The 27,895-nt window shown below is 46.2% G+C and overlaps 1 protein-coding gene across 1 annotated transcript in view; it reads left to right on the forward strand.

Moving 5' to 3' along the window:
* Positions 1-17,368: 17,368 nt before the first annotated feature.
* The window catches only part of PLB1 (phospholipase B1), a gene marked incomplete at its 5' end in the record, with an annotated part of 123,289 nt that continues 112,762 nt past the window's right edge, over positions 17,369-27,895 (forward strand). Inside the window, one exon of the mRNA XM_082672605.1 lies at positions 17,369-17,423. Within this exon, the coding sequence (XP_082528731.1) occupies positions 17,369-17,423 (55 nt within the window). The remainder of the gene's footprint in view (positions 17,424-27,895) is intronic.

A 27,895-nucleotide genomic window follows, 5' to 3' on the forward strand; every position in this document is an offset into this window, starting at 1 on the left:
CCGGGTGCAAGGCCAATGAGAAGAGGGAGGAGGGGGCTTGTAAACGGTCAGAGTGAGAAAGGACCCTCTGTTGGCTGGGTTGGGGGAATGAGGAAGGGAGAGGGTCTGGTGAGAAGCACAGTCAATTCTCAGATATTCTCCTCAGTCCCAGCCCTGGCTGTGACGTGCTGTGAGTCCGTAAGTCCATGTATCTCGCTCAGGCCTGAAGTCACCCTTGGGGGAGCAGGTCCCCGCGGGATGATATCTGCTTTCACAGGTCCCGTGAGGCATATTGGACCTGTAGTGCTGGCTCTGCCCTGGGCCAGGCTCTGTGCCCTGGACCCGGATGCAAGCAGCCACGCCCATGCCTCCCCATCTCTGGGAATCCCCACCCCATCCCGTCAGACCTGCCAACCCTCTATCAGTCTGCTCATGGCTCTCCTCCATGCCTTTGCCCAAGCTCTTCCGATGAGCGCACATCACTTCTTCCAGACCTGGCTCAAGGTTTGCCTACTCTAGGTAGCTTTCCCGCAGGGTCCCACCCTTCGTCCTCTGCCTGGCGGCTCTGTGTACCCTTACATGCTCTTTCCTTTTACTTATACAGTCTCTAGGCTTCATTTTTTGTGTATGTTCATCTTATCTCCCCAAAGAGATGATGAGATCTTTAAATGTAGGGATTACATCTTACATCTTTTCTGTCTCCCACATAATAGCTAAGATCGGCTCATAGAAGGCCCAGCATTCACAGAACATCAAATGAATGGGAATTCCCTTCCACCCACACATGGGCCCTGTGGCTCTAGGAATGTGACCACAAAACATACCCAGAGGATGTGGTGAGATGCAGGTGGGGAGCAGGGCCAGGCAGGAGCTGAAGCGTGCCTCCACCATGATGTTTCTCTGGAATGATGCTTAGCTGGAAGGGACCTTGGTGATGATCCAAACTTCTTCCTCCATTGACTGGTAAACAAAAGTCTCAGGTGGGGCATAGGTGTCCCCAGGGGCACAGAGCTGAGCCAAGACTCCAAGGTACAGCATGAAGACCAGCAACAGCCCCCTCTGCTAGAACCCAGTTTCCCAGGTCTCAGATCCGTGTCTTCTCAGCAGCATCTCCATGTTAGAAACACTCTTCTCTCCATGACGTAAACCTTCTACTTCTCTGGCTAGTTTTTCTTTGTCTCCTTTGTAGGTTTTTCCATCTCTAGCTGCTCACTAAATACCAGCGTTCCTTAGGATGCAGTCATTAGATGTTTCTCTTCCCCTTCCCCCATCCTCTCTCCCTAGGCAGACTCATCCCACCACACCTGGAATGGCCATCTGACTTCCGCATAACTCTGGCCCAGAATTCTCTTCAGAGTTTTCGATCCCTTTATCTGCTGCCTCTTTGGCATCTCCCGAGTGTCCATACCTGAACATATGACCTCCCTCAGCATTCTCCAAAAACCTCCTCCCTGCCTAGTGGTCCCTACTCAGTGCGTGAACCACTGTCCATGCCAGTGCACAGGGCAGAAATTGAGGCATTGTTTTTTCTCCCCTCTTACGCGTAATCCATTGGCTTTACTTCCTGAACATCTCTCTACCCGCTTCTCTCCATCCCCACCACCATCCGCTGGCTTCAAGCCTCTTCCACCTCCTGCTCAGAGGGTAACAGCCTCCTGTCTGGGCCCCTCCTTGTCTCCCTATGGTCCCTACTCCACACAGCCATCAGTCCCCTTTTTAAAATATTAGGCAGATCCTGTCACTTTCCCATTTGCGACCCTTTATTAGCTCCTTGTTTCTCTTAGGGTAAAGGCCCAGACGTGACCAAGGCCTACAAGGTAAAGACCCAGATAGGACCAAGGCCTACGAGGCTTGAATAGCCCCTCCTACCTCCCCTACCTCAGCCTCCCTTCCCTCTGCATGGTCACCACCCTGGCTCTTCCCAGGATCCCACTAATCACAGAGCCTTGAAATCAGCCTGGGAGAGGTCCCCTGGCCGCATGTGTTCATATCATCATCTTATGTGCATTTGTAAAACGAATTCACGTTTCCCTCTCTACCTGCCTAGAATATAAGCTCCGTGAGGTCGAGGGCCTCACGGCGCATGTAGAAGTAGCTCACGAAGCACGTGCTGCTCTTAGGCCACCCTCAGGGGTGATGCTCCTGAGTTCTGGTCACCGGGCTGTGGGGCAGATGAAACCCAGGTGACCCGGTGCTGCACGGGCTGGACGTATGGCACATGAAGAAAGCACCTTTATTCTCTTATCAGCCCCTGCAGATGTTTCTTCGGGTCCATTCTCCCTGCCGGGAAGCCCCAGGCAGCTCCTACTGATTTTCTGGTCACTCTCATGTAATAAGATATCCAGCCCCATGGGAGAGCTATCAAAATGCCCAGCTTCCTTCCAGTCAGCCTGGGAAAGTTGTGGGACGGGGGAAGTGGTCCGCTTCTGTCTCCATCTCCTTTCCCCATTCTGGGAGAGCTTGGTGCTCTTGGGTGGAAGGCGGGGGAGGGCAGGGAAGGGCCTGCTGGACTTTTTACAACTGTATCTCCCCGTGGTGCCCTGCCTTCAGGTACCAGATTCTCTGGCGGAGGAGTCTGTGGTCACTTTGGAGCCTCTCCTAGCGCTGAGGTTATTTTCCCTGTGGTTTTCTGCCACAGGCCACACCTCCTCAGCCTGGTCACACAGGGTCCCTCTGGCTCCACCAGTCCTATAGGAAAAATATAGTATTTTGTTGGTTGGTTGTTTGTTTTTTCTTATTCTTTTCACAAAAAAGAGCTCTCACAATATATACCTTTATCTTCTTAGTTTCTTTACTCAACATTATACCCTGCAAAGCTTTGTTGGTTGGTGTGGGCCACCCCATTCTTTTTCATTGCTGTGTAGTATTCCATAGCGTGGCCATACCACAACTTATTCAATCACTTCCGTAGTGATGGACAGTTACAGACTTTCCAGTATTTCAAACAACAGATGCTTTGTTCAGAAGAGCTGGGAAGCTACAGGGGTCAATGCTGGCAAGTCCCAGTACACAAGAGGGGCTCCAACAAGGCTCACGTGGTAATGAGAAGGCGCACAAGTTGGGGTGGTAGGGGAGCTCTGCACCAGCAGTCGGGGGCCCGGGGCTTGAGCCCACTCACCTTCTCTGGGCCTCTGTTTTCCCTTCTCTGAAATAAAAGGGTTGGGATGCTCCAGGTTCTCAGTCTGGGGGTTACTCATCTAAACCACCTGGGAAACAACATGACTAACAACAACACAATGCAATAACACCAAAAAGAACAGTGCTTGGGCCACACTCCTAGAGATTCTGATTCTATTGGCCTAGGACAGGGCTCTTAGTCATTTTTTAAAGTGCCCCAGGCAACTCTAATATGCAGCAAGTTTTGAGAACCACTGTTCTAGACCAGGGCTTCTTAAATCCTACTGTGCACACAAAGTATCTGGGGATCTCCTTAAAATCTGCTTCCTGACTCAGTACGTCCTGGGTGAGCCTGAGGGCCCAGATTTCTAACAGGCTCCCAGATGCTGCCAGGGTTGCTGGTCCTGGACTGTATTTTTTTTGAGTGGAAAACTAGATCCTCTAAGCCCTCTTTCCATCCTAATGTCCTTTCGACCATCCTATGTACACACTGACCTTCAGCCAACTATTGCCAGGCTAAGTGAGGCTGGTATATAGAGTGTGCCTGAAAACTTGGATGCAAAACACAGTGGTTCCCCAGGACCACGCATGGCAGCTGGGGAAGCCCAGGGGCTTGACTCCAGCCGTGGGTGTATCGAGCCCAGAAGACAGTCGGCAGAGGGTTGGCAGGGCTTGTGAGGTCCAGCTGCAGATCCAGTGCTTCCGTCTCAGCCATAATTTAGGCAACAGTTGGCCTAGGGGCCTCCAAGAGAAGGCAGCTGTTTCCAGTCAGGCCGCCTGAGCCAAGCTGCAAGGGATTCAGAGCAGGCAGTGTCACCTAGAAGGAGGCCTGCCTCTAGGCAACTGCATTAGACACCTGGAAGGGGGTTCCCCTAACAAGACATAAGCTTGGTCTTTTCGTCCCAGTGTCCCTTCTGTTTACAGTATTTCTGGGCATCTTTATCAATCTGAGGCCAATTAGAATTAGACCATCTAATTGTTTCATCTGTAAAGTCATGCATTTATTTTACATTTTATATCGTTTCTGTTTCAAAGTCCTTTCAAAGTATTCCACTAGGTGCTATAGCTTAGACAGCGGGGCTATCTCCCATTCTCCTTTTTGCTTGCAAACTGGGTCTCTGATTTCAGGTTTGAGAGGACTGCTGTTATATCAGCATTGAGACTGACTCCTGAATCTTGTTGGAAAGTAATTTCTAGTCTGTCTCTAAAAATCTCCCTTTTGATTCATCTTTTCTCTGCTTACTACACCGAATCAAGATGTAATCAATTTTTATGTTCTTTAATTTTTTAAATAGACTTTATTTTTCAGAGCAGTTTGAGATTCACCGCAAAATTGAGAAGAAAGTACAGAGAGTTCCCATACATCCCCTGGACCCCACACGCACAGCTTCCGCCACCATCAGCATCCCCCCCACCCAGAGTGGTACGTCCGGTACAGTCCATGAACCAACATTGACACAGCGTGATCATCCAGAGTCCACAGTTTACATTAGGATTCATCCTTGGTGTTGTACAATCTGGGGTTTAGACAAATGTGGAATAACATGTATCCAGCGTCATGACATCATACAGAATAGTTTCACTGCCCTAGAAATCCTCTGTGCTCTGCCTATTCATCCCTCTCTCCCCCGACACCCCCGGCAACCAGTGATCTTTTCACCGTCTCCGTAGTTTTGCCTTCTCCAGGATGTCACATTGTTAGAATCACACAGTATGCAGCCTTTTCATATTGGCTTCTTTCACTTAGTGATATGCATTTAAGGTTTCTCCGCGTCTTTTTGTGGCTTGATCATTCAGTTCTGTTTAGCACTGAATAATATTCCATGGTATGGATGTACCACAGTTTATTTCTCAGTCCACCCACTGAAGGACATCTTGTTTGCTTCCAAGTTTGGGCCATTGTGAATAAAGCTGCTATAAACATCCATGTGCTGTTTTTTGTGTAGACATAAATCTTTAATTCTTGTGAGTAAATATCAAGGGCTGTGATTGCTGGATTGTAGGGCAAGCGTATGTTTAGTGTTGTAGGAAGCCGTACCATCTTGAACTCCCACCAGCCATGAATAAGAGTTCCTGTTGCTCCACATTCTCACCAGCTCTTGGTGTTGTCAGTGTTTGTATTTTGGCTAGAATAAGCGTGTGGTGGATTTTAGTTTGCATTTCCCTAAAAATAGGATGTGAAGCATCTTTTTATATGCTCATTTTCCATTTGTATGTCTTCTGGTGAGGTATCCTTTCAGGTCTTTTGTCCAATTTTTTAATTAGATTGTTCATATTCTTATGGTTGAGTTTTAAGAATTTCTTTATGTATTTAGGATGACAGTCCCACATCAGATATGTCTTTTGCAGATACTTTCTCCTGTCTGTGGCTTGTCTTCTCATTCTCTTGATGCCAATCGATTTTGACAGGGGCGGTCCCAGAAATCACTTTTAGTAAATTCTGATCTGTTTCCTGGGCTCTCTCGATGCTGCTGGTTTAGCATGCATGCTGGGATTCCTTGAGTCTTACCCTGGATTGGTCTATTTTGCTTTTTTCATTGCTAATTTAGCCCTTAATCTTCATACCAACATGCGAATTTGTTGGTAGAGCTCTGGCAAGCCTGGCTTATAGGCTCCTGGGAGATTCCAAATTCTTCAGAAAGGAGGTGTCTGTCTTGTCAAGATTTGGAGAAATCTTGGGCAATCGTTCTTGGGTGTGCTGAGATCAGGGTTTAAACTCTATGGCAGGTGGCATGTGTGAGTCTCAAACAGTATGTATTTTTAAAGGAAACTGATGTTTTGGAGTGTCAAGGGGCTCGTTAAGAAAAACGCAAGAAATCCAGACAAGGGGAAGGAAGAGGTAGAGGGGTTGGGGTCAGATCTGTGTGAGTGGTAGAGAGTGTATGATGAAGAGCCGGCGAGTGTTAGAAGTGGGGGGGTTCATGAGAGAGGCGGTTTTATCCCAGATGTTTTACATTTTGAGTCATCAAGTTCCTTGTGGACCCTTGACCAAAAAAATTTGAAGAACTGGAATTCTGCTTAGAAGCGTCAGGGTACCAATCAATAAACACTGCTCATTGGGCCTGAGGAATTTTATTCTGGTCTTGTTCTAAGGTACCTCTCAAATGAGCAGTTCTACTTAAATCAAGTGTTTCCCCCTCGTACATTGTTGGTAGAAATGTAAATTGGTGCAGTCACTGTGGAAAACACTATGGAGGTTTCCCAAAAAACTAAAAATAGAATTACCATATGACCGAGCAATTTCACTCCTGGATATATATCTGAAAAAAAAAAAAAACCCTAATTCAAAAAGATACATGCACTCCAGGGGCTTCCCTGGCGGCGCAGTGGTTAAGAATCTGCCTGCCAATGCAGGGGACACAGGTTCGAGCCTTGGTCCAGGAAGATCCCACATGCCGCGGAGCAACTAAGCCCATGCGCCACAACTACTGAGCCTGCGCTCTAGAGCCGCGAGCCACAACTGCTGAGCCCACATGCAACTACTGAAGCCCACGTGCCTAGAGCCCATGGTCCGCAACAAGAGAAGCCACCGCAATGAGAAGCCTGCTCACCACAACAAAGAGTAGCCCCCGCTTGCCACAACCAGAGAAAGCCCATGTGCAGCAACGAAGACCCAACACAGCCAAAAATAAATAAATAAATTTATTTTTTAAAAAAGATACATGCACTCCAATGTTCATAGCAGCATTATGTACAATTGCCAAGGTATGGAAGTGACTTAAGTGTTCACCAACAGATGAATGAATAAAGATGTGGTATGTATGTAATGGAATACTACTAAACCATTAAAAAGAATGAAATTTTGGGCTTCCCTGGTGGCTCAGTGGTTGAGAGTCCGCCTGCTGATGCAGGGGACACGGGTTCGTGCCCCGGTCCAGGAAGATCCCACATGCCACGGAGCAGCTAGGCCCGTGAGCCATGGCCGCTGAGCCTGCATGTCTGGAGCCTGTGCTTCGCAATGGAAGAGGCCACAACACTGAGAGGACTGCGTACTGCAAAAAAAAAAAAAAAAAAGAATGAAATTTTGCCATTTGTAGCAACATGAATGGACTTGGAGGGCATTATGCTAAATGAAATAAGTCAGACAGAGAAAGACAAGTACTGTATGATGTCACTTATATGTGGAATCTAAAAAATACAATAAACTAGTGAATATAACAAAAAAGAAGCAGACTCACAGATATAGAGAACAAACTAGTGGTTACCAGTGGGGAGAGGGAGGGAGGGAGGGTCAATATAGGGGTAGGGGAATAAGAAGTGCAAAACTATTAGGTATAAAATAAGCTGTAAGGATGAAGTGTACAACATGGGGAAGATAGCCAATATCTTACAATAACTATAAATGGAATATCATCTTTAAAAACTGTGAATCACTATATTGTATACCTGTAACTTATATAATATTGTGCAGTGACTATACTTCAATTAAAGAAAAAACTTAAGTGTTCCCCAAAGTGTCCATTGAAGGCCCAGGTCATCCTTGGTGAAGTTCTGCTAGAGGGGACACAGGTTGGATTGAGAAGACTCCTGGCTACTGTCAGCTGAAAGTTACAGTCAACTGAAGTTGCTCTTACAATCTTCTGTCTCGGGCCCCTGACCTAATGGTCAGCTGCCTCTGAACACAGACCCAACGACCAGAGTCCCTGGCAGGTAGAATATATCAGAGAGAGAGAATGCTCTCTTCGAATCAAAATCAAGGTCTCAGGACAAACAGCCAGGATGGGAGGACATTTTTTCTGGCTTTATTGGTGACTTACAGCAAAGTTTGCTCTCAGAGGGTGCTGATCTGCAGAGAACTGCCACCTCCCTGTTCTGTGAGGCTGGTTCAAACAGCCAGCTTACAGGAATGAGGCCTGTGTTCCACTCTGTGGTCCTCCTGCTCTCGACGAAATAACACTCGAGCACACAGGACAGAGCAAAGGGACGGGTGGAAGCAAATCACTAAGGACGCAGCTCTAAAGGGGAACCCTAGCCAAGTATAAACACCCAGTATTCGACAAGTGAGTAAAACGGCCAAGGAACCTAAAGGAGAGTGGAGTTGAGGTCCCGCGTAAACGGACTTGTTGATATGGACGATGGTCCACGGGCAGTGAGACTCGAGGACACCACACCTGGACAAGAGTCACGGTCCACAGTGACAGGCAGGTCAGGCTGGAGCTGAGTCATGGCACCAAGATTGCAGTCAGAAAAATCAAACAAAACCCAAGAGAAAATTAGTCAAGGCTGTTTCTTTACAAACTTGCAGCCACAGGGTACCGTCTGCAGTCACTTTCGTTTCCACAGGGGTTCAAAGGTGTCTGAAAGGAGAATAAGTTTCATAGGGGAAGAAAGAGGAAATGCTGGCAGTCTCCGATTGGCAAGCATTTTCTTCGGGGGGATCTTGGAAACAGGGGAGACTCTGATAGACCTTCAAATCTATTTGCCAGTCCTTGATTGGCTCACTATCCATCAGTTACAAGACTGGGAAATTTTCAGATTTTCCTGGGGTTTTATTAGGAGGATTATTTTGAGAGATTTCTCAAGCATAGGAGGACACCTGGGCCAGACAGAGACCAAGCAGGGCTCCCTTCCTTTGTGTGGTGATGTATTGTTCTTGGTCCCAAGAGTGCAATTCTTGGGACACAGTTTCCTCCTGTGTGCAAAGCTGCAATGGGACTTTGCAGAGACTGTGCAGGCGGTTCCAATAGGCCCATGTTTGGATGGCTGACAAAATTAAGTAAGTGATGTAACGCAGCTACAGAGAGGGCAGGAGCAGTTAATCTGCCATGAGGTAGCACTGGCTTCTGTTCACCAGGGGCTCCGGAGGGTGACTGGAGCCAGGCTGGGTATTTTCATCAATGTAGCAGTTGTTGAGCATCTGCTGATGTCAGGCCCTGTGCTAAGTACTAAGGACACAGCAGAGAACCATTTGGCCCTTGCCCTACTGGAGTTTGCAATCAGAAAGACAGGATAGACCTTGAACGAGCAATTCCAAGTGTGTTGAATATTGGAGGAGAAGCAAGGCCAGGGAACCATGAGACAGGGCCTGACACTCGCTGGGCCAGAGAAAGCATTTTAGGAAGAAATATTTATGCTGAGCCTGGAAGGAGAGCTAGTGAGGCCAAGGGGTGGGAAGGGGATTGGTGTGGCCTGAGAGTTCCAGGCAGAGGGAACAGCATGTGTTAAGGCTCTGAGGTGGCAAAAAGGATGACACGTTCAAGGAAGTGAAAGGAGCCCAGCAAGCCTGGGGTCCGAGCAAAAGGGTAGAGGAGGGCTTAAGGCTAGAGGGAGGAGGGGGACATGCAGGGCCTTAGAAAGCACGCCAAGATGGTTAGACTTCGTCCAAAGGGCAGTGGGAAGCTGTCAAAGGCTTTTATACGAGGGTGTGACATCAGATTTGCACTTTGAAAAGATCCTTCAGGCTGCTGTGTGAAAAAAAAAAACCAAACAAGATTGGAACAAGCAAGAGGGGACATGGAGCAGATATTACAGCCATTCAGGGGAGCAGAGATGGTGACATGGGCCCAGGGTGGGGCGGTGGAGACAGAGAACGATGAGTGAGCTCACGAGGTGATTGAGGGTCTAGAATTGATGGGACTCAGCAATGAATGATCTGTTGGGGCTGAGGAGATGAAGCTTCCAAGAATCATTCTTGGGTCTGTCTACAACCACTGCTGCCACTTCCTGTAGGAGTGCAAATGAGTGCAGGAAGAGCATACGGCCCGTTCTTAACCCCTTGAGTTTGAAGTCCTATGAAGCATCAAAGTAGAGATGCTGAGTCAATGAATCAATAAGTTTATGGGGTTTGAAGGTTGAAAGACAGGGCTGGCTGGAAATGGAAAGGTAGGAGTCAGTGATGCACAGATTTTAAATGAAGCCGTGGGTGTGTGTGTGTGTGGTTGGGGGCTGAGATCACCTTGGGAGACAGAGAGAGAAAGAGGAAGGTCCAGGCCAGAGTGTTGAGGAGCTCCAGAAGCAGAGGGGGAGCTGGCAAAGGAGACTGAAAAGGAAGAACTGGAGAGAAGAAAGCAGGAAACTACAGACATGCAGGCCCAGGACAGCACTTTCTGAGAAGAAGGGTAGCAGTCAGCCGTTAAATGCTGCTGAGATGTCAGGTAGGACGAGGTCTGAGGGCCTCACCGTCCACTGGATTGAACAAATTGCTGAGCTTAGAGTACGTCTGCTAGAGTGACAGGAGCAGAAGCCACAGTGGAGGGCAGGGGAGATGAGCGAGGGGAAAGGGTTTTAAAAGGTCAACCCCTCGGGGATGGGCGAGGGGTTGTGGTGGCCAGCCTGCAGGGGCTGGTCCAGGAATCCAGGCGAGAGATGCTACAGGTCAAGAGCCTGGCGCCTCGCTCTGCTTAAGAAAACCTGGATCTCAATGTCTGCAGAGAGGAACAATTGGAAACTTGGCTCCAGGTGGCTCCCAGAGCAAAGATGAAAGGGAGTGGGGCGTAGGAGGAGGCGTCCGGGGTTTCCATGGAGACCACCCTGAGCTTCCGGCTGCTCTCTGGAGAGCCTGGGATTAAGGCCTACAGCCCTGGGTGTTCCTGGTCACACGTGTTTGGCCCCTAAGAGGCCTACGAGGGTCAATCAAGGAACAAACGGAAATGAACAAAAGTAAGGAAGTATTGTGTCTTGGGCTGAGGACTGGCCTTTGGGGCAGAAAAAACAGTATTAAAAATCTGGTCTCACCACCTGCTCTCCGTGTGATCTTGGGCAAGCTTCTAAACATTTCTGTGGTTTCTTAGAGACTGTCTTCAGAGATGTTACAGTATGAAAATGTACGTGGATTAGAATGGAGAAAATTGGGAATTTGAAAATTCCTTTTCCTCAGGTTTTCTCTTCTGGGTTCTAACAGGTTATCACCCTGCAGTTATAAAGAAGGTCCTTCCAGAATCAGGGAGAGAAGAAAGGAGTACAGGCTGGCCTACCTCAGCCAGCAGTGCCCCGAAGAGAGGCACACAGGCGCTCCCTGGGACACAGAGCCTGAGGTGACAGAGCTCCGCGGGGCTGTGCCTAATCTAGACCTGGCTGCGCTGATGACTGGAGCCCAGCGCAGATCTGCCTGCCCAGCCCCGCCTGGCCCAGCAGGCCCATCTGCATCGGCGCCCTGGGACGGAAGGCCGGCCCCCTCCCACTCCCAGCCCCCTTGCACGGCCCTCTTCCCAGGTGATGCCCATCACAGGTAAACAGGGAGCCGGCCAAGCAGGCACACTTGTGCATCGTCGTCATTACTAAGGCTATCAACACCGCGTGCAGCGTGTGTGAGGGTGGCTGACAGCCCAGCTCCGCAGCAAGCTGGTGACGCCAGGCCACAGCCGTCTCCTGCCCCACAGCCCAAGGCCCAGAGGCCCCAGCCTGGATCAGCAGTGCGGATGGAGAGACGTCGACAGCCGGTAAGCTGCCCCGATTTGGTGGTAGAGAGGCGCTCTTCCGTCTCCGGATCCGTGGTCCGGGAGAAGCCCTCCTAGCAGGTGGTCCACTCTGAACACAGGCCAGGGAAGCATGTGGTGTCAGGCCACGAGGGGCTGCAGGAACCAGGATCCTCCCGGCATGGTCCTAAGCACGCGAGGTTCCCAGGAAAGGCCAGGAGACTGTGGTTATTCCCTTTGGATTTGAGGAACAGATCGTAACTCTCAAAGGATGCAAAAGAAATGGAATAAGGGAAATCTTAGCCACATGGCACGGTTCCCTCAGGAGCACCCCCCTCAGTGGGCAGAGGACTCTCACACCACTTCTCTCCCCAGGGCACTCCCCCGGCCCTGCCCCGGGGATCTCAGCTCTGGAAGATCCAGGGAAGAGCTTCTCCTGTGTTCCAGTGCCTACTGGCCATGCTGGCCGACCTGTCTCCATGGGAACCCTCTTCCCAGAATGGAGGTGCGGGCCCTGGTTTTTATGTTGGTATCTGCTAGTGCAGGGTCTGTGTCGAGTGTCTCTGACTTGAACCTGACCACTCCTGGGCTGTGGTAGAGAGGGCAAGCACTCTGGGTTCTACCCTGAGTAGCTGAGCAATTGGGCAAGTTACTAATCCTCTCTGGGTTTTCATTTCTTATCAGTAAAACTGGCCTAAAAATTCCATTGCTGCAAGTGGTCGGGGTGATTCAGCCCTACATGATGAATGGGGAAAGAGCCCTGGACTTGAATCAGGGAATCCAAGACCCTTAGTCACAGACTGGCCCTCCGGCTTTCTCTGCCTCGGTCTCCCCCTCTGTGCAATGGGGGTGGAGGGGACTGACTAGATAGCCGCTAAGGTTCAGGTGCTCTCTGACCAGTTCTGACCTAGTCCCTGCTGCTTTCCTGCCTCTTGGTGGGATCCTCCCGAGGAGGGGAAAGGAGGTCACAGCCGGGCGTCCACCAACTGGAATGGAGCAGAGCATCCCTGTTTGGTTCTCTGGTCCTCCTGAGATGGCCTCCACAGGTTAGTGGGTACCCGGAGCCCAGGCCGTGAGGCGGTCAGGCTGGGTGGCCCGCTCAGACTCAGCGCCCAGGAGGGAATGGTCGTACTGCCAGACTCTCCTGCCCAGCTGGGTGCATGAGCCAGAGGCTGCCCTCCACCAACGCACAATCAGACTCCTTCCCGGGTTTCCCTCCGGAAGGGTGTTTAAGACCATTTCATCAGGCTCATCTCTCAGTCACGCCTGGGAGAAACTCACAGCTGTGGAGGTAGAAGACGTGGGTCAGAACCTCCTCTTTACAACTTACTGGTTGGGTGACCTTAGTCAAGGCTTTTAAGCCTCATGAATGTAGCTGATATTAAATGAGATAATTCATTTATGAGTTTGATTAGAGCATGCCTGGCACCTAGTAGGTGCTCAGCAAATGCTGTTCAAGTCTTCACCTGGGTGTAGGTGCACTAAGGTGTACAGATGGGGAAATGCATTGACGACACCCCCAAGCCCTGCTCGGGGCGGGGGAGGGTGGGAAGGGGCTTGGGGGCTGTCTGGCTGATCATCTCAGGCTGCAGATCGCCCCATATGCTCAGGCTCTGTGTTGTGCAAATACCACCATCTTCCGTGTGCTGGGAGGCATAAAGGTTGGGAAGCACTGGGGGGTCTGGGGGGCTCAGAGTCTGGAGATGGTGGATGAGAGAGGGGAGAGAGGGACCAACAAGCAGAACAGCGTGTGATTTGGAGGATGTCAGGGCTCATGCCGTGGGGGCCACATGCTCCCCATCTGTAAATGGTGGCCAGTTGGTGACGGTGCCCTTCTCTGCACAAAGATTTGTGCGGGAGAGAGGTACCCTATATGCTTGAAGTAGGCAGCTCGTCTCACCCCTTCCCCAACGGCTGTTGTCCAGTTCTTCACACTGCACATGAGAACATGGAATTCATGCCATCAGTCTCACAGGCCGGGAAACCAAGATGCAAGGAAGAGGAAAAGCCTGCGGGTGGTAACGGGCACCATGGCTGTTCTGGAACTGTAGCCCACACATCCTGGTGCTCAATGACTGGGCCTCTCCAGGCGCCAGAATCTGGCCCTTTCCCCATCTACTCCCTGACCTCGGAGGGAAGCTCCAGCATTTTACCCAGGGTTCCTGTGGGTTTCCTCTCTGGAGAGGCTGCCAGGTCAGTCTGACTTTGTCAGCATCCGTGGCCTGTTCTGGCATCAAGCCACGTCCCAGGGACCTTTGGCTCGTCCAGAACAGGAGAGATGAAGCCCTCTTCATCCCTCAGTGCTGGGCAGGCCTGGCTCAACTGGAATCCATCATTAAACTTGATGCCCAACTCCCAGCCTAGGCCAATTAATTCAGAAGGTCCGAGGGTAAAGCCCAGGCACAGGTATTTTTCTTGAAAGCTCTCCAGGTGATTCCAATGTGCAAGCCAGGCTTGAGAACCAAGGAGCTGGGAGAATAATCGTGTGACCTTGGGGAAGACCATGGGCTGTGAGCTTCAATGTTGCTTGTCCATTATTTTTTCCCATCGTGCTTCATGGTATTAGAGCATTGTGCCTGTCTTTCTCCTCAGTGTTCTGTCCTAAAACATGATGTGTATCCCTTTCATCTTTTCTGTTCTGTCCTGTTGAGCTGATCTTTTTATAGTAGGCTCGGTCTCTTTCCTTTTTATTCTGACTTTCATTCATTTATTTATTCATCCAACATTGAATGAATGCCTGCTATGACAGGCAATGTGCCAGCCGTGGGGGACATAGCAAAGAACAAGGAGGACAGGTCTCATGGAGTGTATGTTCTACTGGGATTTGCCCTGTCCTTTTTTTTTTTTATTACTAATGCTGTGATATTTGAAAATTGTATTTTTTCTAGACATGCATTGCTGGTCCCTTCTTCATTTTGTCTCTTACTTTTTCATTCCTTAATTATACTCTTCTTATCATTAGTATATTGATTATAAGAAAATCCGCTTCCCCAGGGAAGCTAAATCTGCTCAGTTACTTGCACTGGACAGTGTTTTGCCCGTGTGTGTGTGTGTGTGTGTGTGTGTGTGTACGTGTGTACATCCAGGCTTGTGTTTTGTATCCACAGGAACACTGGCATCTAGGTAACATTCAGGTTTGGAGACGCCTAATCCAAGCCTCTTTTCCCTTCTGTGGCTGGGAAGGGCTTGGAGAACACAGGCTTGGTTAAACCAGTTGTCTCTGCCTTTGGAGAAGAGTTAACCAATGAATGAAGATTTGTTGAGGGCCTCGTATGTGCAGGACACCGAGCTAGGTGCTCTGTGGGGAGGGGTGCCAGGGGTGCCAAGACGACAGGAAGAGAAAGGCCCAACTTCTCCCTCAGGAGGCCTACCAGGATCCTGCGACTTAGTTCCATGCAGGAATGAGTGACACGAGGCCGTCATGGTGAGGGCCAGTAGGTGCTTCAGAAAAGCTGAAACTGGGGCAGACAATTCTCAGGGCATGAGTGGCATCCGTGCAGATTATTCTGAAATTGACACCCCTGGTTCCACCCCTGCCACAGTTCTGGTGTGTACCCTTCCTCTTCTAGCCATGGGTCTTTTGTAAGATAGACACCAGTGGGTACTTGTCCTAAATGACGGCACACATTCTACCACATTGGCAGAGCTCACCCAGGAGCCAGGGATGAGGTTTTCCTTTGTTGAAAGAAGAGAACAATTTTATTTACTACGGCTCACAACCATTAAAAAGAATCACAGGCACCTTGTGGTTTCTTGGACAACAGCACACTCTCAGCTTTTTTAGTCACTAAGATGCCTTCTGACCAAGGCATGGACTGCCATCCCTAAAAGATTTGAATTCATGGGCCTGTGCCTTTCGCGAAAGGAACACCTGCTGATTGTTGCTAAAATCTGAAGTGAAGCATCTTACCTTCTCTAGGACATGTCCTCGTAGGACATTTTAGTGGCAAAAATCAGAGAAGCTTATAAGCTTTTGGAGTTTGCCTCTGGCTTTTGACAAGTCCTTTGTCCATTGTTTTCACAGCTGCTAATAGATCACATAGGTCATCAGTGCTAATTAAGCTAACACCTAACGAGCACACCACAGAGGATGACAAGAATGCCCCCAAAAATGTTATTCCCCCACTGCCTCACAGTTGATGAGAATTCCTTGATGAGCTGACAGGACTCAAAGATTTTTTTATCTAAGAGAGAATTCAGTCTGTACTATATAAAAATGCTTCACACAGGTTAAGTATGTGTTTAAGTCATTTCTCAATTTTTCTAAATGGAAAAGAGGTGAGAAGTTGGTATGTGTGCCAGTCCAGCTGGGCCATAATGGTCATGGAGAGAAGCAGTAAGAGACGGAAAGGAGTACACAGACTGCAGAGCTAGGCTATTTCTGCCCATTTCCCATCACGCTTCCCACCCCACCTCCAACTGGCTTAACCATGAGTGGGGACCTATGAACACCCATTCAGTCCAAGTAGGTTCAGGGATGCTCCTCGAAGCTGTTGGTGGCCTGGAGCTGAGTGGACTCCTGACATCCTTGTAGCAGGACAGCAGCTTTGGGTCTCTCATTGAGCTTTGTGGGAAGTCTGGTGAAGATAACAAGCGTCAGATGCTCAGAAGCATCTAGTCCAAATGGCCCCTGCACACATGCCTTGGGTTTACTTCTTCCTTCTCTGCCTTGTGTGCCGCCCTCTGCCAGGCTCCAGGACCAGCCGGTGGTCAGCTGGTCAAGTTGTATCAGTGCGTCCACACTCTCGGTGTGACCTGAGACCTCCGTGCAGCCCGAGCCTTAGGCACAGCTAAACCAGTGGTCACCCACGAGCCACATTTTTCTGAGCAGGTGAAAAAGGAAAACGACATCTTAATATCTGGAAGCCAGAAACAAGGGGCCGCCCACTTAGTCTTCACTTTATACTTAAGAGAACCCAACTGTGATTTTAAACATTTGAGAAAAGTGTCAGCAGATCAAGACCTGAGGTTGGGTGATAGAAACCGACTCCAGACTCCTAGCTAGATCTCAGAAGTCAGGCTCTCAGCCTTGCTGCCATAAGGGTCACCAAAATGCAAGGATGATTTAAATATATTTGTTCTATTAACTAAAGGCCATTGTTCCTTGATACTTGTGGGGAAAAAATTCAACGTTACCCCCTCAAGGCTTGTCACCCAGGCTTTAAACTCCAGCGCCATCGGCCCAGTTTGGACGCAGCCCAGCATTCTGACTTCGTTTGCCCAAAGGAAACTTCTAGTTCTATCGGATGAGTTCCATGGCTCACCTCTCTGGCTAACATCTGTCAGTTCAACATGCAGACAATAAACGTGCGGCACACACTTCAGCCCAACACTCCCAGCCACCCCGGCTCTAGGCGCAGGGCTCGGAGAAAACCTCTCTGTGCCGTGGAGGCTAGGGAACCCAGAGGCACTCCTGAGACACTGTGGGGACACATTGCCCACTAGAGAGCTCACATTCGGAGGTGGCTGGTTTACAGTTGTTACAGAGTACTTTCTCTCCTTTCATGGCTTTTAGTTCCATAGCTTACAGCGGAAAAGCTGGGGCTAACCTAAGGGATGCCCCCCGAGCTCTGACGGCTGTGGCCGACCTGGGATTCCAGCCCAGTGCCAGCAATTTCCAGTCCCCCGACGCTAGCAATTTCTGGGCACTCACCATCCTGGAAGGCCAGGCGAAGGGGGCTGTGTGGTCCTGGTCTTCTGGTGCCTTTGTCTAGAACATGCCACCCATCTTTGACCCATCTACCTTGAGAAGTCGTCTACCTAAATGTTAATATTTATCATTTACAGCTGGTCACTGCCCCTTTCAAAGGTGAAGACAGTAAAATTTATGACGGGCGTCCTATCAGACAACAGAGGAGCATAAAAGCAGAAGGAAGAGTGATAGCCCATCGGTCCGCGGACGTCTGGAGGGTTCCAGCATGGGGCTGCGGGCACGCACTTTCCTCCTGGGGCTGCTGCTGCTGCTGGGGCGAGGTAAGTCTGCCTTTTGCTCAGAGGGCAACCAATGGGTCAGCCCTGCCGGTGTCCCATGTTGCTTCGGCACAGAGCTTGGGAGAGGAATTTTCAGTGAGCACGAAACGCACAGGTGAGAATAAGCAGGCTGCAGTGCTGAGCTTAAGTGCCCACAGCTGTGGGGGATGGGCAGGTCTTAGGACAGGTGAGAAGCGTGGGCGGGCAACAGCCCCGTGGTGGGGAAGCAAAAAGCCATAGGTGTAGGAGTCGTGAAGACCCGGATTCTACTGCTCTGTGCTGCGTGGCCTTGGGCAAGTCCTACCTCCCTGGACCTTGCTTCTTAACATGGAAAAGTACCACTGTGACCACTAATGGTAAGCACATTTTGATCATTACGTGGGCTTTGTTCGTTTTTGCTGAAAGGGCAGAGGAAGGCAGATTTGAGGATGATGAATCCTACAGGATTGCACCGCGCTCTTTAGTACTACTGACTCCGACCGCGACGAGTGGGCCCAAGCCAGGGCTTTGGATTTCTTCTGAGCTAATGGGTAGAAGACAGTGCCTCTGTCCCTCTTCTCCCAGCCCCTGGCTCTACCTTCCTCCCTTTGTTCAGGAAGGCGGGATCTTTTAAACCGAAGAGGGCCTTAAAGATGATTTTTTTTTTTTTTTTTTTGCGGTACGCGGGCCTCTCACCGTTGCGGAGCACAGGCTCCGGACGCGCAGGCCCAGCGGCCATGGCTCACGGGCCCAGCCACTCCGCGGCATGTGGGATCCTCCCGGACCGGGGCACGAACCCGCGTCCCCTGCATTAGCAGGCGGACTCTCAACCACTGCGCCACCAGGCAAGTCCCTTAAAGATGATTTTTTAACTGTCTCCAAATGAGAGGCCTGGGCCCAGAGTCAGAAAGCTCTTGCCCTGGAGCCCGCAGAGGGAGAGGAGGAGGCGGGGACAGAGGCCGGGGCCTGGCTGGGGTCCAAGCGCTGCTTCGGCTACCTACCTGGGACATGTCGGTCGCCCTCTCTGAGTCGCTGGGTGGGATGCGAGGCCAGAGAGAACGATAGTGCCTGCTCTGCTTCCTGCACTGGTGACTGCATTTTCCTGATTACTCCTGAGGCTTAGGAATCTTTATGTTTATGGACCATTTGAATTCTTTCACGCAGTGACCGTTCTAGTGTGTTTCCCTTTTTTTCAACAGGTTGTCCTTTTTCCCACTGATTTCTTTTTAGTTGTTCATATGGGCTGAGCACTTGCTGTTTGTTGGTATAACCAACAAGTATCTTCTGAAGCTTGTCTTTCATTCTCTTTATGGAGACTTTAAGTGAACAAACTTCCTAATCTGGGGGGGAAGTAAAGGGAGACCAGCCAAATGAGAACAAACGGAGGCATGTATTCCAAGGTTGCTATGGTAAAAGCTGCTATCATTTGCGTTTGGCAGAGACTCCGAGGCAGGCAGGGGAGTGGGAAAGCTTGACGACGGAAAAGGGAAAGGCTTCAGGGCTGCTCTGACTGGCGGCTGTTGCCAGGGGGAAACTAGCTGCAGGTGGCTAACTAGAAACCAGGCATCTTAAATGATTCGTTTGGGAAACATACGTGGCTTTCTCTGGTTGGTCCTGAGTTGGAAGCAGGGACAAAAGTTGGGGAGCTGCAGACATGGGCCAAGTCCTGACTGTTCTAGGCTGATTCCTTGCCCGTCTACTGCAGATGTGTGGGTCACAGGTATATTGTCATCTATGGTCTGGCCATTGTCTGTCTGTAGACTGTCTGTCCATTTCTAAAGTTTTTTTAATCTTTTCTGGTGTGTGCTCTTTGTGTCTTCTTAAAGAACTTCTCTCTGGCCTCAGGGTCATGAAGATATTATCCTATATTTCCTTCTAAAAACTTTATAAATTGCTTTTCTCACTGGGTCTTTTTAAAGACATCTGGGATTGATTTTGGTGACTACTGTAAGAGGAGAACCTAGTTTTATGTGTTTTTTCATGAAGATACCTGGTTGTCTCAGCACCATTTATTGAAAAGTCAGTTGCTTCCTCACCATTCTGAAGAGCCTCCTCTGTTCATATATAAAGGACTCATACGTGCATGCATCTGTTTTAAAACTCTGTTTTGATTTATTTGTCCCATTGTCTATCCCTGTGCCAGTAGCACATTATCTTAATTCTATAGTTTTGTACTAAGCTTTATTATTTGTGAGAAACAAGTCTTTCTGTTTTTTATTCTTTTTGTTTGTTTGTTTTTGTTTTTGCGGTACGCGGGCCTCTCACCGCTGTGGCCTCTCCTGCTGCGGAGCACAGGCTCTGGACGCGCAGGCTCAGCGGCCATGGCTCACGGGCCCAGCAGCTCCGCGGCACGCGGGATCCTCCCAGACCGGGGCACGAACCCGCGTCCCCTGCATCGGCAGGTGGACTCTCAACCACTGCGCCACCAGGGAAGACCTTTTCTTCTTCTTTAGAAGTGACTTGGCTTTGAACTTTCACAATTTTACTATTTGTCAATTTCTACCCCCCCAAAAAACAAACCTGTTGGGCTTTTTTTTGATAGAAATCGCTTTTACTTCTGTGATCAAGTAGGGGAAAACAGACATCTTTACAATATTGAGTCTTCCAAATCATGAGCTTATAATTAGACCTTTAATGCCTCTCAATGCTTTATAGTTTTCTCTGAGGTCTTGCATATGTTTTGTTAAATTTATTCTTAGGTATCTAATACTTCTGGTGTATGATAAATGGAATGTTAAATTGTCATTTTGAAAATGTTATTGGTATATAGAAATAAATTTTTAATTTTGTACCCAATTAAACTCTTATAAATTTTAGTAAGTTATCTGTATATTCTTTTGAATTTTCTGTATACACAATCCTGCCAGTGATGACGGTCTTGTTGCTCTCTTTTCAGCCTGTGTGCCTTTTCTTTCTTTTGCCTTACTGTGCTGGCTGGTGCCTTCACTACAACTGTTCATAGCAGTGACGGTTGGACACACTCTTGTCTTATTCCCAAGTTCAAAAGGAAAGTGTTTAATGTTTCGTCAGTAAGTGTGGTGTTTGCTACAGGCTTTTCTGTAGACGCTCTTTATGAGACTAAGAAAGTTCTATTTTATTCCTAATTTGCTAAGTGGTTTTAAAAAAAAATCATAAGCGGGTGCTGAATAAATTTTTCTGCACTTATTGAGATGATTGTATGATTTACTCTAATCTGCTAATATGGTGAATTAAGTTAATTGACTTTTTATTATTTTGTTCATTTTTTTCAGTCATTGCTTGTTAAATTCACCAAAGACTGCACATTGCATTTACTTGTGCTGCCTCTTTAAACCCTTTTAATCTAGAGTAGTTCTTTAGCCTTTTTTTTCCCTTTCTTTCTTTTGTGTGTGTGTGTGTGTGTGTGTGTGTCCTTGAAAATTTGAGGCTGGCTTTTTTTGTGCCCACTGCAGTTTGGATTGGTCCAAACTGTTTCTTTGTTGCTAGAATCAGATTAAACTCTTCAGGTAGAAATACAATGCAGATCATTGTTGTGTCCTTGATGTGTAACATTCAGCGATACATGTGACATTAGCAAATATTTTCATTGGTGATGTTAAATTTGATAATTTGGTCAAGGTGGTGTCTGCCAGCTTTCTCCCTTGTAAAGGTACCTCCCCCCATGTGATTTATAAGTTGTCTGTAGGGAGATACTGTGATACCGAGTGACTGTTCTTATACCCAATGGTTTTTAGCATCCATTGATGATTCTTGGCTGAATTATTACCATGGTAAGTGTAAGATGGTGATTTTAAAATGGCTATCATTCCTCCTACTATTGTTAGTTGGCATTCCTCCATAAAATAAAATTCTCTGCCCCACTCTTTTAAGGTTTTATCTTTCTCATATAAAATGGACATATGGATTCTTTTATTAATCAGTATGTTATAACCCAGTCCTGTCATTACTCATTTTGATGCTCAAGTTATTGGCCAGTGAGAGCCACTTCAAGCTGATTCCTGTTTCCCCATCAATTTTTTAGCACTTTTTAGCTTTATGGAACAAGTTATTCCAGGCTAATCTTCTATTTTCCCTATCTCACCATGCAATTAGCAACGTCTTTAAGGTGCCAATTGATAGGGGATTTTATTTAGAAACCAAGATCGAGATGCCAGGGGTGTTCATTGCTTCTGGAGTGTCATTATGTCTAAGTTCTCTCAGTGGACAGAGCCAAGAAATATTGTTTTCTTTTTAATGAGATGAATTTATACAGATATCTCTTAATTTTAGTTAGAATTAGGCTTTTATCTCCTTCCTCTATTCCTGATTTGTATTGTCCTTATCCCACAGTGTAAGCTGAGGTTACAAAAATATTGATAAATTTATTCATTTGCTGAATCCTACAGTACATCCAACACAATATTGGAATTACTGCAACAATAACACCACCACAAACAAAGTTCGAAATCTCTTTGTGGTTCTTTTGTCCTTAGAATATGTCCCACACAGGGTATATAATCAAAATACTTTGATCAAAATCACTTGTATTAACTCTTTTTCTTTTGTTCTCTCTGTGTGGTTATGTTATGTATTTGACATATAGTTAAATTTGTCTCTGTTTCTATTCACTTATAAAGTTTCTCCCATTCTTGATTTTACTTTAGTTTTTGAATATATAAAGCATTAACATGGTTCAAAAGTTCAAAAGTGTGAAAAGATATACCCGGAGAAGTGTCATTCCCATCCCTATCCCATCCATCCCATATCCACCTATCCCTGTCGGTAACCAATTTCATTATTGTCATATCCTTTCTATGTTTCTTTTTGCAAATATATATTCTTATATTTTCTTCCTTCTTGCACAAAGTTAATCTACTATAAACTTCTTTTTCATCTTGATTTCTTTTCACTTAATAATATATCCTGAAATTACATTATATCTGTTCAGAAATCTTTTTTATTTTTTTCCAGCTGTAGGATATTCCATTGTGTACCATATATATTCAACCAGTCTCCCAATATGCACACTAGATTGTTTCCAATATTTTGCTACTTTAAGTAATGCTGTCATGAACAATTGTGTACATATGTCTTATTCATGTTGTTGGAGGGAGAGCTTAGGGTAAGTTCCTAGAACTGGGATTTCTGGGTCAAAGGATAAAAACACATATAGTTTTGTTAGATATTACCAAATTTCCCCCCAACCATAGGGATTATACCATTTTACATTCCCATTGGCAATATATATGAAAATGCCTACTTCTCCACAGCTTGACAATAGAGTGTATTGTCAGGCCTTAGAATTTTTGCAAATGTCACATATGAGAAGTAGTATTTTAGTTTTAAATTCTCTGCTTGCAAAGGAAGTTGTCTTTTTTTTTTTTTTAAAGACCATGTGGTCTCAGGTTCCAGAATGCAACGAAAAAGGGTAAGCTCCAAAAGCATCAACACTTTTCAAGTCTCATGCTTGCATCATCTTTGATAATGTCCCATTGACCAAAACAATTCATATGGCCAACTGCAGGTTTAAGGGGTAGAGAAATAGTCTTCTCCTCTTTTGGGGAGGAACAGCAATGTTATACTGCAAAGTGACATACATTCAAGGATAGGAGAGATTTGTGGCCATTTTGCAATGTACTTCACCTACCTTCATTGCACTTGTTTTCCAGGATTTCATAGCTATTTTTGCATGTTTATTTTTCTATATGAATTTTAGAAACAATTAGCCTAGCTTTAGAAAAAAAAAAGGTATTGGTATTTTTATTGGAATTGCCGTAAATTTGCAAAATAGAGAGAAAAAGGCCACTGTATCTTCTAACCAAGCCAGGCCATACATTGATGTATATGAAGGCTTTTACTTTTTGCTATGTTAATTTTATACTTTCTATCTCGCTAAATTATTTCATTGTTTGAATTAGTTTTATCATTGATTCTCTAGAGTTTTCATGGTTAGTCCCACATTATCAACGAATAGAGATATTTTTCCTTTTTCTGCCTTTACTTCTTTTCTTTCCTGATTGCATTGTCTGATACTCCAATACAATGTTAAATAGCAAGGGTGATAGTGGGGATTCTCACCTTGTTCCTGATCTTAGTAGGAAACACATTTTCCCTGTTCAGTTAGATGATGGATTTTGGGAATCATACATACATACACACACATATATGTGTGTTTTCTGTGTTCACATTAAAGAAGTATCCACAAATTTGTGTTTTCATTTTTATCAGGAATGAACTTTAAAGTTTGTTGAAGGTCTTTTCGGCATCTATGGAAATAAGTGTATTATTTTTTTCCTTTTAGATTTATTATTATGTTGAATGGTTTTCTAATGTTGAATCATCCATACATTCCTGGAATAAAATCAAGTTGGTCACAGTGTACTTTGTTTTTATATACTGCTGGATTTGGTTTGCTAACATTTGCTTAGGATTTTTTTCCCTTATATGTTCATGAATGAGATTGAACTATAACTTTCCTTTCTCTCACTACTGCTGGATTTTGATACCAATGTTATACATTCTCATAAAATAAATTTGGGAGTGTTCCTATATTTCTCTTTTCTAGAATAGTTTTTAATAATGGAATTTTTTTTCCTTTAATTGGTAGTAGAACTCACCAATAAGACCATTTAGGCCTGAAATATTATTTTTTGGTGGACTTTTGACTACTGACTCAATTTTTTAATGGTTATGGAATTATTCATATTTACTTCTGCTTAAGTAAGTCTTGGAAAGTTTTATGTTTCACATTTACTTACACACAATTCAGTGAGTCTGCAGTTTGGGATGACTTCAGGGATCTGGTCTCTGTTCCACATAGTGTTGTCTGGGATTGACTTGGAGAGTCTAAAATGCCATATCAGGAGACTTGGTACTGGGGTGCCTTGGTGCCCCTCCACACAGCCTTTATCTCTACATGAAAAGCCTGGGATTCCTTACCTTGAGACTCAGGGTCCAAAAAGAGCAAAATTGGAAGCCACAAGGCCTTTTAATGCATAGACTCAAGAATAATTTCTGCTGCTTCTGTTGGTAAATGCAAGTTTCAAGGCCAGCGTAGATTCAAGGGGAAGGAAATAGACTTCACTTCTTAAGGGGGGAAGAGTGGCAAAAGTCATATTGCAAAAGTGCATACAGGATGGAAGGAAATGCCATGGCCATCTTTGGAAAAATATACAGTCTATGTTGTATATGTGTTTCCTAGTTCATTCATTTTTGTGTTAATCTTACTCAACATTTGTAGTGTATCTTGAATCTGTGGCTTAATATCTTTCATCAGTTTTGAAAATTTCCCAGCTAGTATCTCTTGAAATATTGCTTTTACTCCACTATTTCTGTCTTTTCTTTCTGCAGTGCCAATTAAATGTTTGTTTGCTTTTCTCACTTTATGTGCCATGTCTCTTAGCCTGTCTTCCAATTTTACCATCTTGTTGTCTTTCTATACTGCATTCTAAGTAATTTATTATAACACATATCCTAGTTTATTCATTCTTCTTATTGTGTCTAATTTGCTGTTAAACCTGATCATAGATTTGGAAAATTGGTTTTATTTTTCATATTTAATTTACATTTAGTTCTTTACCAAATTTTCAATGTTACTTTTTAAAATAATTTTGTGTTCCTATAAATATCCTCAAGTTTGTCTTTTATTTATTTATTTTTAAAATTTATTTATTTTTTTGGCTGCATTGGGTCTTTGTTGCTGTGCACAGGCTTTCTCTAGTTGCGGCGAGTGAGGGCTACTCTTTCATTGTGGTGCACAGGCTTCTCATTGCGGTGGCTTCTCTTGTTGCAGAGCATGGGCTCTAGGCGAGCAGGCTTCAGTAGTTGTGGCTCATGGGCTCTAGAGTGCAGGCTCAGTAGTTGTGGTGCACGGACTTAGTTGCTCTGTGGCATGTGGGATCTTCCCAGACCAGGGCTCAAACCCATGTCCCCTACATTGGCAGGCAGATTCTTAACCAGTGTGTCACCAGGGAAGCCCTAGTTTGTCTTTTATTTTTTAAAACATAGTATTTTTATAATTTTTGTCTGATAATTTCAGTCTCCAAAGTTTTTGATCTATTTCTGCTTTGTTTTTTTCTGCTAATACTTGCTCCTGGACACCGTGTTTGTTTATGTGCTTGGTTATTTTTAGTGTGTGGTGCTTTGACTCCTTGAAAAGTTATTTGTGAGATTCTTTGAGGCCTAGGATGAAGGCCTAGGATGAAGACGGCTGTCTTCAGAGACTATATGAACATCATCTTTCAGGCACTTGGGACATTACCATGAAGGATCACTTCAAACTAAATTTGTGGTATGAGGTTGCCTAGAATAGCCAAGCCCCATGCTAAGCACTGTACATATATAACATATTCCCTTTAAGTGGGATGTACTATTCTCCCCATTTTATAGATGAGAAAACTGAGACCCAGAAGTTAAATACTTGCCCAAGTTCATTCAGCTAATAAGCACAGGAGTCTGAATTTAGTCCTGAGACTGCGTCCAGAGCCAGGGCCTTTCACCATCTCCCTGCATTACAATAGAGCCCAAAGGAGGAAAGAACCAAACCAAACCAGTGCTTTTGTTTAAGCTTTAAAATGGGCTCACCAAAACCCATATTAAAACAGATTCCTGCTCTGAAAGTTTTGGTTTAGAAAACTGAAACATCATTATCTCAAAACTACAATTGGCGAAAACAAGTTGGCAAGGAAGTCCCTGTGCCTAGTAAAATACTATTGTCACTAGAATTTCATTTTCCTGGCATGGGTCAGAAGTTCCCCAGGAGACTGTCCTGCTTGTGAATGAAAACTCTTCCCTTGGTAACACACCCATGCCAGGCCTGTCTCTGCGAAGCCAAAGGTGGGAACTGGGTGAACTCATTGTGTAAGGAAAGGAATGCCTCTTTCATTATGAGAACAAGTAAAGTTAGTCAACGTTTGTTTCACAAGGGCCTGGAGTCCTTCCTGGAGGATGCCAGCCCAGCCTTCTAGAAATACTCTTTCCAAATAAGAGTAGAAAGCAATCTTGGAGAACTTCTGGTGGCCCACGTCCTTCCAGTTATTGATGAAGGGTCGGGGGGACTTGTTCAAGTCACCTATCTAGTTGGTGGCAGATGGTGGAACTCTGGTGTCAGACTCTCTCCTCTACATCAGATGCCTGAATCCCCATTCCCAGCCCCCACTTCAGCTCACACACATGCCTCCAAATTCCTGCCCTGAGTAGCGGGCACAGGTATGGGATTTTCTCTGGGGGCTCAGAAGTTCTACTTTCCTGGGATGTCATCTGCACCTTGTAGATTTTGAGGACTTTATTGTCAATCATCATTTTCATCAAGTTGCATTTTTGCTACTGTCAGTTAACTGTCTGAGCACCCTTCTAAGAACCCAAGTAGGGCTGAGCCTGCCAGGGAGATAATAAACCAAATGTACGGAACCCTCTGGGGAGAGAGAACTGATCTGCATAAAAATCACTGGAGAAGAATTAAGTACCAAAATAGGTGTAAGTAGCTGTAATAAAAGCAACAGGATTCAGAAAACTGAGAGATGAATGTGGGCTGGAGAATTTTCACGTGGGAGGTGAAACTCGATTGAGCACGCTGGAGGATGAGTGGGCTTAAGATAAAGGCAGAGGAACAGGGAGGGCATGCAAGTGGGGGAAACAACATACCTAAAGGCAAAGTCAGGGCTCAACGTGATGGGTTTGAGGAGCAGGGAGTGGGCCTATTGGGCTGAAGGGCAGGGCTGGTGATGGGGGAGGTGATGAGTTAGGTAAAGTGAGGTTCTGAAATCCTTAGATGAGAACAGTAGAGATTATTACAGTGTCTTTTTGCTTAAAGAGACTTCTAAAGTGATTTAATCCAAATCTGTTATTTTTACATTTTAAAAAACTAAACCCTATATATAAGATAGATAAACAAGTTCCTACTATATAGCACAGGGAACTATATTCAACATTCTGTAATAAACCATAATGGGAAAGAATATGAAATAGAAAATATATATGTATAACTGACTCATTTTGCTGTACACCAGAAACTAACATAATATTGTAAATCAACTATACTTCAATTAAAAAAAATTTTTTTAAACCCAAAAAAACTAAGCCTTACAGAGGTTAAGTGACCAGTTCAAGGTCATGCAGCAAGTCTAGAATTTGGATTTGCTGTATTGGGAAGGGGAAACTATTAAAGGTTCTTCAGCAGAGGAGTGGCCTAATGGAAGTGGTATTTTGGGCAGGATGAGTCTGCTGGTCAGACATAAAAGGTCATGCACTGAAAGAGGCAACACACTGGTGAGCCAGAGGCTCACCTGGCTCTTAGAAAGAGCCCCAGCAGGGAGTTTGCTGGGCTCTGGGAAGGCCAAGTGCCTTCCTGAGTCCTGAGTCAGGCAGCCATTTCCTCTTGCACTCTTGCATCTCAGGGAGAAGCAGTGGTCCTCGGGCAATGCTCCCTTCTTCAGACCAGAACCTCCCAGTTGTCTCTGGGAGGAGACCTTCCCGATGGGGGAGACGTGAGGCCCCCCCACAGTTTCCTGGGATCCCCCTCCTGTTGGAGCTCACTAATC

This window comes from Grampus griseus (assembly GCF_964374135.1).
Source record: "Grampus griseus genome assembly, chromosome: 15".
In the NCBI taxonomy this organism is placed as follows: Eukaryota; Metazoa; Chordata; class Mammalia; order Artiodactyla; family Delphinidae; genus Grampus; species Grampus griseus.